This window comes from Thermobia domestica, chromosome 3 (genome assembly GCF_964235325.1).
Source record: "Thermobia domestica chromosome 3, izTheDome1.hap1.1, whole genome shotgun sequence".
NCBI lineage: Eukaryota > Metazoa > Arthropoda > Insecta > Zygentoma > Lepismatidae > Thermobia > Thermobia domestica.
Window position 1 is genome coordinate 55018365 of NC_137456.1, and position 12377 is coordinate 55030741.

Here is a 12377-nt window from a genome sequence, read left to right on the forward strand (position 1 = left end):
CGATCCAAGTATGTTGCCTATCCCTATATGATTGTATCATACGCAACTCGTTAAATTTCCTTACAGATGATTTAATTATTGTAAGAACCAGTGTTTCATACGGCATAAATATATACCGGGTGGCCCAAAAGTAGGTATATACAGCCCTGCATTGATCAAGTATAAGACTGTAGTTTCAGTTTATTTGCTTCGGCTGTTCCGTGCTTAAGGTTTAAGTAAAAATACATTCAGAACAAATAATAAACTAAAAATGTAATGTCTACCTGGATAACAATAAGCTGATCACTACGGTACTGTATACCTACTTTTGGGCTACCCTGTATACATACATACATCTTTCTAAAATGCATATTTTACGTTTTATGTTCCTAGTTTGAAGCTATATTATTCATGGGATTACGAATCCATGTTCAATATAGACATCAGCATTGACAAGAACACTATAAAGAGTTCTGGATTTATTATTATTTTTCGATTATGTACTTTCAATTCTTAGTTTGCTGTACTAACAATTGCTACAGAAGCCTACTCTGAAAGTTAACACCCCCATTCCATTCCACACTTCACTTTAAGACTAAAAATAAAATTATACATAGCCTGCCTTACTGAAAATAATACGAAATTTACCATTTTCTTTTGCTTGATTATTCATCAGTGAAAAAAGATAGTGAAATGCAAGTTAGCACAATCATAGATAATGCTATTCTACAACAGAAAATATGAATCTGAAGAATGTTCAGTGTTGCAATCCATAGAAATTACAGTGTTGCCAGAAAAAATTCCCTAAAATCTAAGTTAAGACAGCGAGTAGAGAAATGAACTCAATTGCAATTGATTACGAATCATGTTGTTTTGGTTTCTTGTGAACTACTTTTTAATTAACATTATTATTTAGTTTTAATAACTATATGTTAAAACTATTTTGTTTATTACAAACTAAATACAACTATTATTTAAAAAGTAGTTCACAGGAAACCAAAACAATACGATACGTAACCAAATGCAGTTGAGTTTGTTCCTCTACTCGCTGCCTTAAATTAGATTTTAGGGAAATTGTTTTTCTGGCAACACTAATTTCTATGGATGGCAACACTGGACATTCTTCAGGTTCATATTTTCTGTTGTAGAATAGCATTATCTATGATTGTGGTTACTTGCTTTTCATTATGTCCTTTCACTGATGAATAAACAAGCAAAAGAAAAATGGTAAATTTTGTATTATTTTCAGTAAGGCACGCTCTTAAGTGAATGAATGCATCTCCGATATTACATTTCAAAGGTTTTTATGAAAAGAGAGTGCTCCCTCTGATACGAAGTGTGTCTGATTCGATCCTCGGTCGTAAAATTTGGGATGCACATTATCTCAGTATGTTGTTTCGAAATTGTCCTGTCCTCCTTGAACTATCTTCCATCCCACCAATTTCTCCAGCGTTAATCAGTGAAGTTATTATTCGTCTCCTTTAGCCTAAAAGATATAACCAAGAGAAAATAAGAACTAAAGAGAAATGAAAATAAAATGAAATTTTTGAGTTTTACGTCCCACGAATATGCCGGTCAGGCTAGAGGAGACGGTGATGATGAGAGATGAATGAAATGGTGGAATGAAGAAAGTGGAGGAAAGGGGAGAACCCCAAGGAAACCCATGCACACGATGTTTAAGAACTGAAGAGAAAATAAGAATTTATACACATCGACTCTTTCACACCAAAGACAACCCACTGATGGCTTACTATGCTTGAGCCTCGAGTTATTATGGGTGGCTAGCAGGGGCGCCCATGTTGTAGTTTCCAACGGGGGAAGGGGCAAGTATAAGCGACATTTCAAATATAGTTTTAAATTTTGCTGTAGCTAATGTAAAAATTCTATTGTGTTTTCGATATTCCGATTGGCCCCCTTGATTGGCGCCCTTGGTGGCTAGTACCAATTCACTGAACGATTCAATCCTTCACTGAGTGCTACAAATCCCGCAGTTTAAACATGCACTCAATTCTACTCTAATTGAGCTGCCTCGGATCCCACGTTATGCTTTAGGTCCACGTCTCATATAGCCTCAGTGCTGATAGGGATGCTAAACTCAAATCTATCTATCTATCTAACCTAATTATAACAGGAAAAAATAAGAATATTTAGAACTAATTTAATGTTGTTAATCTTTTTCTTTGAACTCACCCAGGTACTTAAATAAGAATATAAAACTTTAGTGGCATTAAAGTGCAACAACGGTAACAATTACATAATCTAATAATCTTTCGTTTGTTGACAACAGTAACGATACACCGTGGCGTCTGGCAACTCTCTTTTCTCCGGACGGCTTTGTTTCTGTTTTGAAAGTAGTTAGGATATAGAGTGGCTCTGTAGTGGTAATATAAGAAACTTCGTATCTGCACCCAAGTCCACGGCCGTTGCTTAGCCGATTCTGTATAATTTAATATTGTCATCAAAGCCAGTGATTGGCAAACCGTCGATCGCGAGCTACTAGTAGCTTCCGGGGACATTTTCGGTCCCCGTGTAAGTTGGGGCATTTTCGGTCCTCGCGTAATGTAAGTTTATAGGCAATAAACAAATGTAAGATTTTTTAAAATGATAGTTCTTTAGGTTGGTAGCTTACAGTAGGATTTAAAAACGGTATATGGTAGCTCAGCAGCTTCATAAGTGGCGACCACTGATCAAAGGTATTTATAAATGCTAGTTGAATTGTGAGATCACGTGCTTTTGGTGTCTGTGCTGTGATGAAGTCAATATGACTACTCTACATCAGGGATGGAGAATTGTTTTAAAACCCACATTCACAATGCCCATTTCCAAAAAGGACGCATATGATGAGTTTTGAATTTTGCTGACTTTTGTGCTGATTTTAGTTATTAGTTGTATTAATAATGTACATGAAAATGTATAAATTATATTATACATCACTACATTATGTATATGTAACTTCAAAATTACATTTCTCGTATATTTCATATTTCTCATATTTCACATTATTTCGTATAATTTAGCATATTTCACAACTGGTCCATAAACCCACATTTTATGTCTCAGAAGACCACACATTCCCCACCTGTTATACATAATCCAACTAAACGTGGTCAGGCCGCCTGCAACAGTACATTTATACGCACTTGAATAGTTAACACAAAACGTCAAAAAAACACGAGAAATCTCTTGCAGATTTGATTACATTTTAGGGCGTAAAAAAGAATACACGAAACTGCAGCTCACGTTAGTTCTTCCAGCAGCCCACCGATACCTCAACTAGAAGCCACAAGGCCGCAGTCAACCACGCCCACAAAGAGAATTTAAGGAAGTGTCCATTCCAACCAACGCTCACTAAAGTTGACCTTCAAAATCAAGAACATGTGTCACATACTGATTAGAATATCGGGAGACCTACAAACACCACTGAAGAAGGTAAAACAAAGGCTTGTATTGCCCCGTCACGTCTTCGCGAAGAACAAGACAGGCACAAGCGGTAGACGAAAATTACTGACAAGATGCTGGTATTACTATGCGGTCGTCCTTCAAAGAACAATGAACAAAGAAAAACGAAAAGAATAAAAAAAAAAAAAACTAAATGACTCAAGGACGAGAGTCTACTGCCAATTTCTTTGCAATGTTTGTTAGCTCCAAAACCACACTTGTCCATTTACAAAGTAGCAATAGTTCTTACGTCTATGAATGGTTCTATTGATAAAGCTGCGCTCTCCCAGCAGGATGGATGCATCAACCAAGTATAAAGCTTTGGAAGGCTTCGTGGGCGACCTGTTCCAATTGCCACCTTGAACTTGATCCATATTTGTGCTGATCACTATAAATCGGTCACACGCCCACAAATTTACTATCCGGTTTTGCTCACCCACTATTACTATGTCACCGGGTCGAACCTTGATAGTATTCTCATTATATAGTACAGGTTCTTTCCATATATTTACAATAACTTCTGGTATTATAGCCCAACAATATTTCCATCCTGCTTTCATATTATACGTAAGGCACTCATGAACGAATGGTGAACTTCCAAGGGTGAATAAAACAGTTATTTCATTACATGAGTGTGGGCTGCGTTTTTAGAAAGAGCAGCTGTTGAATTTCGAAATATTTTATCGACATCCGAACGGGCCAAGGGAAAAATAATCCTTATCTTCCTAATTTTACAGAAAAAACTATTTTCAATGAGTGCTTTACCTTGTGTCAGTTTCATTCATCGAACTTTAACACTTAGAAGCATTTTCCCATGCAATACAAGAAGAACATCTATGTTTTATGATTATTAAGTATTTTGCCTTCTGGAAGGTCCTGGAACTAATGAGGCTTTTATTTATTTAGGTTTGGCCCTGGAAATCTTTCTTCCACATTTCTCGATCTTCAGCTTCCTCTAATTCCCAATATTTTCTTCTATTTTTCGAATCATCGATTAGTTGTTGTTCTTCCTATTCGTCGTATTCCTTCCATTTTTCCTTCTATGGCGGTATGAAGAAGACAGTTTCTTCGAAAGACGTTCCAATCCAATTGTCCTTCTACGAAAGACGTTGGATAAGAGTGTTCTCTCCTTCTGTTTCAAAAATATTCGTTTATTGCGCTCTCTATACATTTTATCTTCTCCATCTCCCTTCAACACGACATTTCAAAGCTCCCTAAATATTTCTTCTCTAAGTTTCGTAATGTCCAAGTCTGAACCATACAGTCCAATACTCCAAATACAGCACTTGACCAATTCTTCCTTAGTCCAATATTAAACCTCCTAGTTAAGAGTGATCTTTTGTTATTGAATGCTTCTTTGGCTATGGCAATTCTGGATCTCCTCGGTGCAATAAGCGTCTTTCGTCAAAATAGTTACCAAATACTTGAAATTATCGACCTCTTCAAGTTCTCTTTGTTCTATCCTGACCTGTAACGACGCGTTTCCACGGAATATTCTCAGGACTTTCGATTTTTCGATGTTAATTTCCATTGCATAGAGTTTTCCATTGTCAACAATTTTGTCAATCATCTCCTGTAGTCCTTCTTCGGTTCTAGCTATAATAACTATATGGAACTCTATTTCAAAATAATAATAATAATAGCTTAATTTATACTCCCACTGCATCCTTCAATTTTGATCTTCTCCCCTTCCCTATTTTCAAAAAATGAGCACTTTGCTCGATTGACCTACTACACATAACGACAATCTTCTTCTACAACCCACCCCGTTCGGGGATATAACTACAAGAATATACAATCCATCTTGTAGGAACATCATTTTTATTTTTTTCTACAGCATTAATTTTCTAAATAATACTGTGATATTAGGTTACCAATTTCGTATATTAATAAATTTTATTTAATTTTTTCAAGTTTTCGTTTACGTCAATTAGTGTTAGATCGTTATTTGACTACATTATACGTAGACCTAATAATAATACTAATGATAAAGTTTATTATCCATTGAAATGCATCTATTTAGGGAAATTCTTTTAAATTCTGTGAATTTATATTATTTTATATTGCATTCTAAATATTTGATTTCATTAATTGTGATAACCATTTTCCAAGTTATTCACTCAGAAACTTCGATGATTATTAAAAATAGGCGGATTATATTCAGTGTCTTGTGTATGTTTACATTACTATATATCTGTTTACAAGCCATAGTATAACGCTGCCACGGGAACATGCGTGTGTACCCCTGATTTGGTGACCGTCTAGGGTTGAGATTAGGTAGCTGATAGTGATTTTAAATGCAAGTCGGTCATACGTAATTTATGTTCTTATAGATATTTTACAATTTTACTGATTTTAGCAAAAGTAAGGTATGTCAGACAACTCAAGTTTAATTAGTAAAGCCAACAAACAAGTATTGAACTGAAATGGTGGAACAAAATCTACTAAATAAAACATTTTAATTTATTTTAATCTCAATCAAAAATTTTCTTGTGCGCCTTATATCTAGAGAATTACATATTACTATTTATTCCGTTAAAAAAAACTTCAAAAAACTCGATTTAGCGACTGTTCAAAAATTCTGTGGCCCCATATTCAAAAACTAATTATCGGCCAAGACTGTAATCTTTTGATGCAGTTTTTTTATCATTCCTAAAAAAAATTTTTGGCTAAATCTTTTGATCCATTTTTTAAAATTCAATTACCTCAAATTTATAGTAATGACAAAATTCTTCGAACCAATTTTGTTTCGTAGTAATAACGCTTAATATTGCACATATATTCACAGTGAATAAATAGTCTATCGGTGGAACAATACAGTTTAACAAATATATTTATTTTATTTAGAACTAGCATATATTACCCGCTTCGCTGGGTTGAAATAAATAGTTTAAATGCACATCTTTGTATCTCATGTTTTTTACTGTCATTAATTTTTTTATTGTTCATTGCAGCAAGCATGTTTACACAGTTTTTATTAATGTTCGGGAACGTTATGATGTAGTAACAATCTTTTCTCTTAGAGCTCCTCCGTGGCTAAGCGGTTAGCGTACGCGTCTTTGGTGTGGGAGACCCGGGTTCGTTTCCCGGCGGGAGCTCATGTGGTTCGGATTCCACGTTAATCAGTAGGTCCACGTCTCATATAGCCTCGCTGCTGGAAGGGACGCTAAACTAAATCAACTCAACTCAATATTTTCTCTTAGTTGTAAATTAAGTGTGTATTGATCTAATACTGCAGAAATAACTATTTTTTTTTTCGTAATTCAATTAATGTCACTGTTCATCTCGGCGACCGCAAGAACTATAGATTCAACACTAATATCGGTCATTTTTGAACATTTATATATATACATATTTCCCCCTCACCCATGTTGCGGGCTATGGCATCAGAACTATCGCTGTTCATCTCAGCGACCGCCCAAAATATGGATTCAACACTAATATAGGTCATTTTCGATGGTTTTTAAATACCTCTTCCTCCCCCTCCCCCAAGTTGCGGGTTTGAATTTTGATTGAAACAGCATCAGAAGTGTCACTGTTTCTCTCATCGACCCCGAAAACTATGGATTCAACACTAATATCGGTCATTTTTGATCATTTTAAAATTTCTCTCCCTCTCCCCCTCCTCTACGTTGCATCGTCAAAGTGAATAGCCTAAAGTAATCCCTGAACTCATGTTTGTTGAAAATTTGATTGAGATCGGTCGGGTGGTTCAAGATGATGAAGTCACAAAGGCAATCATTTTTATTTTATTTTTTTACATATATCTCCCCCTCCTAGAGACCTGCACGGGCCGGGCTTGGGCGGGTCGACACTGTTATTTCTTTGGGCCGGGCCGGGATTGGGCTGGCCGACAATGATTTCTCTTGAGGTCGGGCCGGGCTGGGGCCAATCAATTGCAATTCTTTAATGATGATTGACTTTCGTTAAACGATAATTGGAATAAAGCTAAACGTTGAAGAAGTGTGTCCGTGAAAAATGTTACAATGAATGCAATAGGTATTTACAGTTTGTGTTGCTTAGCGGATCCACTTTCACTATAGAGGATTGCAGGCATTATGCGGTAAATTGAGCTCTGACCTTGTCCTTCACTGAACTCAAAATATAAAAAGAAGGGGTGGGAATGTTTTGCCTGTCGCTAAACAATATTACCATCTTCACTTTATGCTAAAAATCAATTAAGTTAGATTTTTGTTACAGGGAATGGAGTTTTTGTTTTCTCGATGACAGGCAAAGTTTTAGGAGGCAATGGTACCATTCGGGAGGCAAGCATCAGGTTGTGAACCAAAGTTTAGAAAATGTTTCTGAGGGTTAGGTAAAATTTAGTACTAAATTTTGAGAAAGACTGGGGCTCGAGCTAATATTTTAAAAAAATTATCGGGCCAAAAACTTTTAAAATGTATCGGGCCCGGGCCGGGCTTGGGCCAAAAATTTGAAAAACTTATCGGGCCGGGCCGGACTCGGTCCGAAAATCTCCAAAACTTTTCGGGCCCGGGCTGGGCCGGGCCTAGGTACGTTCGGGCTGGATTGGGCTCGGGCCGAAACATTCGGCCCCTGCAGGTCTCTACCCCCCCTCCCTACGTTGACTCGTCAAAGTGAAACGATAAAAAAACCAAGGCCCGATCCTCATATACGTTGAAAATTTGATCGAGATTAGTTGGGTGGTTCAAAAGTTATTAGGTTTTATTAGTTTTTATTTATACGTCCCCCTTCCTTCCCCCTCACCTAGGATCTACCGTTAAAGGGAAATACAAAAATGTTTCCAGATCCGAACCTCATGACGGGCCGCGGTGGCTCAGTTGTAAAGCGGGACAAACACCGTGTGCGTGGGTTCTCCCGTTTCCTCCCACTTTCATCAGTCCCATTTCATTCCTCATCTTCACCGTCTCCTTTAGCATAGCCGGCATAAGCATGGGACGTAAAACTCAAAAATTTCATTTCTGAACCTCATGTACCTTGGAAATTTGATTGGGATCGGTCGGATAGTTCAAGAGTTATTAAGTTACAAAAATAGTCACTTTCAGTCTCATATAAATTGATTATATATATATATATATATATATATATATATATATATATATATATATATATATATATATATATATATATATATATATATATATATATATATATCCCTCCTTCTTCCCTATGTTCTTCCGTCAAATTTAAATCATAAAAACGATTCCAGGCCTGAACCTCATCTATATTGAAAATTTGATCAAGATCAGTCGAGTGGTTCAGGAGTTATTAAGTTTTATTTATTTTTATAACCCCTCCCCCTCCCCTCAGTCCTACAATCAAAGTGAATGGCCTAAAACCAGCCCAGCCTCGAACCTCATTCATGTTACAAATTTGATCGAGATCGGTCGGTCGGTTCAGGAGATTTAGTCACAAACATAGTGATTTTCAATTTTATATATCTAGATTGTTTTTTGGTGGTATTTACAAAAAACAAACCTCACAAATATTTACACTTGATTATCTTTTTATTTTGATTCTGGTACACATGCATCCTTAGTGGTCCAGAAATGATGGTTATATTGTGATTCGATAATATCTATGTTTAGTTATAAATACTGAAGTGTGAATTATACAATATGAATAGTATAAGAAATTGTTATTTATACCTGAGTCAATATTAAAGTAGTGATATATATGATAATATGTGTAGTATGCATGCAAGAATATTATTATATTTTTTGGATTTGATATTTTGATTAACATTGCACATACAGAAAATAACGATAATGTTTCGTAAAATATGCATGTAAACACCTAAGCACAACTGTGTATGAAAATGTAAAATTGATTTTATTTAAAAATTAAGAATTACGTAACGTATTGACAATCAATTGCAGCGAAAACTATTAACAAAATTGTAAATTAATCTCGACCAGTTCTCAGTAGAAACTCACTGCAAACTTCCTTTTCCTTTTAAAATGTCCTTATGTAATATGCTGTGAATAAAGACTAGCCTAATTACTATGAAATTTTAATTCTGCATTTAACTAAATAATTTATTTGCATTTTGCGAGCTATTTCATAAGAATTCTTCAGTGTATTTTCAATATATGAAAATATCAGCAATAGGGTTGTTATGTGTACAAAGAAGAACGTGGCACATTATCTTCTGAATTACAATTCAACAGGTTTATAAAGAAATCAGATTTGCAGTTACTGAATATATATTATTCCTTTTATTTTAAGTAGAATTTTGTTTTTAGCATTTCTAGGGACATCTTTTCCAACAATTGCTAAAATGCCGGCTCTATATTAAATACCCAATTGTCATAATTTATTACATATTTGTTATTTTTATCAACACATGTACACCTTAATTTATGTTTTCACTCTGCCTTGAAACGTGAAGTTTTGTTTAATCCGTCAAGTTACTGCGTATGTCAAAATCAAGGTCCTTTTTCAATTTCCCTGTACTACGACATAATTATATTATTTACAGTTTGTTATCGATTAGGACACCGAGGTCAAACAGTGTGGATTTCGCAAGTAAACTTGGATGGATATACACTGAAGAAAACCACGTGGTATTGGCACGGAGGGGCTCACCCAGTGTCGTGAGGATAATTTGGGAACTACTTGAATAAAAGCAGCGGACTCCGATCAAGGAAGTCAGCATAACGGCAGTGGCACACAAAATATGCTTATCGTAACAGCAAATTGATGGTTAAAACTTTTCGAGATTCGTGCCAGCAGATAAACTTTTAGTTTTATTTGTTACTTGTACTTGAGTGTTCTAATTTCTAAGTCTCTTTACATTTCATTGTATACCTATCTAGGATAACTACAAGACACTAAGCACTTCCTACCGTGCTGTAAAATGCATCGACTGCTAACGGCCTCTTCATGGAAATTCCGTCACTCACCTACAAAGAAGAAAAAAGACCATTAAAATATTAATTTATAAGAAATATTAAGTTCATACAGGAACAACATATACATAACACATTAAAGGGAAAAGGGAAGAAATATATATATATATATATATATATATATATATATATATATATATATATATATATATATATATATATATATATATGTATATGTATATATAAAGCACAAGATAATCAATATGTCCTAATCAGAATTACATTATTATTATTATTATTATTATTATTATTATTATTATTATTATTATTATTATTATTATTATATTTAGAACTTTCACACACGCGTAAGATGGTAGACTTTCCAACAATCTAAAGAAGGTGATCGAATTCTGAACCACTTATATATATGTGGATGTACTGACGATTCCAAAACCAAATAAATAGCAAAATACAATTGTTGTGGGGCAGATCAAAACTATATTCATTAGCATCTATATATGAAAGTGTGATGTTCAACTGATGTTTCTACTGCACTTTCTCTTTAAACGAAACTTTGTTTACTGATTACACCCCATTTCTTTCACATTCTTTCAAAAAGTATTTGGAATTATAGAAAACATTCAGTTTTTCAAACTAATTTACTATTATTGTCAAAACTATTTAGTAGCCCTAGTAGCATTGGATTTTAAGTTGCAAGTCATTGGGAAACAATGTGCTTGGCCGCCTGGTAATATAATCTATGGCATCTGCAAGCTGAGACATCAAACTAATAACGACACCAGTTTTATGGTTCTGGCATTACTACGCTGGTGATAGCAGCGTTGTCAAATCAGTTGGACAGAAACCGATCAACCCTCTGCATCATTACTGCTCTTAGTTATCTTTGAGTTTGGTTCTTTGACACTCATCCATCGACACAAGAATAGTGAATGAAAATTATACAGATTTAGGAAGAGAGTGAGTTATACTTGTTAGAATTACATTATAACGCCTGAAGCTCTCCATGTGTATGAAATAAAGTTTTCTTGTCTCGTCTCAATTCTCAAAAAATTCTCGTCTAATTTGTTTTGTAAGTGTATGTACAGTACAAAATTTATGCCAATTTTTTTTTCAGAGTTTCATACAAAATGAATCAAAAATCCTTCTGCGTCATATGAAGCCCATGAAAGGTGTTATATAGCTGACAAGACAAACTACATTTATTTTTTTCAGTTATTGTATAATAACTTGCGTATCTTAAGCATTAATTAATGCTCTTCCTTGTGTTCCTACAATCACTTTATGACTTTATATTTGTTATGTTATTAAGAATGATGTAACATTAAAAAATGTTTGAGACCTAAGACTTGGGTGAACTAGTGTTGGCCCACGAGACTGACCAGCGATGGATCTAGTCCGAGGCCGGGGAAGTCTACGCCCATCAGTTTTTAGAGTGACAAGAATAATTTAAGCTATTATTTATATATTTTTGAAAGTTTATAGTAAACTCATGATATACCTATCACAGTCTGGGTTCTGGCTACCCCCTGCAGTTTTTACCTTCTAGGTCCGCCACTGTGAGACTAGTAAAATTTCTTGTCTCCTCTGGGATTTAATAAGTATTTCTCGTTCCGTGAGCAAAGCTATTCCTGGATCGCAAATCACCAAGTTCGTGAAGTTCGTGACCCGTTCCATCATTAAATTACACACATACACACACACACACACACACACACACACGCAAACCAAACTCAATAATTTGTTCAGTCTTCAAAATGAGACACATAAAATCACTTCCATCTCACAAACGAATGTTCACTCACACACATTTCTGAAACAGGTGACAAATAAAGCTGTATACTGAAACATATGTATCGTTCCTGTACAACAAATTGGAAATTACGAACGTGATAAGAAGTACTAAAACAGCCAGACGATTGAGCTTTTCCTAGTACGTGCACGGATATCTGATGTGGTTTCTTCTCGTATCAGCATTTTCACACATAAACAGTGATTTATCTCAGCAACTAAAATAAGCAACATTTTTTACTCTGATGCTTTGTGTATAACTAATAAAAATATCTTTAAAAATCGACAAACGTATCTGTTCATTTATTACATTGAACTGAT

At 35.0% G+C, this 12377-nt stretch overlaps 1 protein-coding gene across 14 annotated transcripts in view; it reads right to left on the reverse strand.

The window, feature by feature from the left end:
- Positions 1-12377, reverse strand: part of Rbfox1 (RNA-binding Fox protein 1) — a 1063832-nt gene that overhangs the window by 456990 nt on the left and 594465 nt on the right. For 13 of the 14 annotated variants that reach the window (XM_081750847.1, XM_081750844.1, XM_081750849.1 and 10 more), the window contains exon 2: positions 10245-10301. The exons of the other annotated variant lie outside the window; for it this stretch is intronic. In XM_081750847.1, coding sequence (XP_081606973.1) covers positions 10245-10301 — 57 coding nt within the window. The remainder of the gene's footprint in view (positions 1-10244; positions 10302-12377) is intronic. 14 annotated transcript variants of the gene reach the window in all.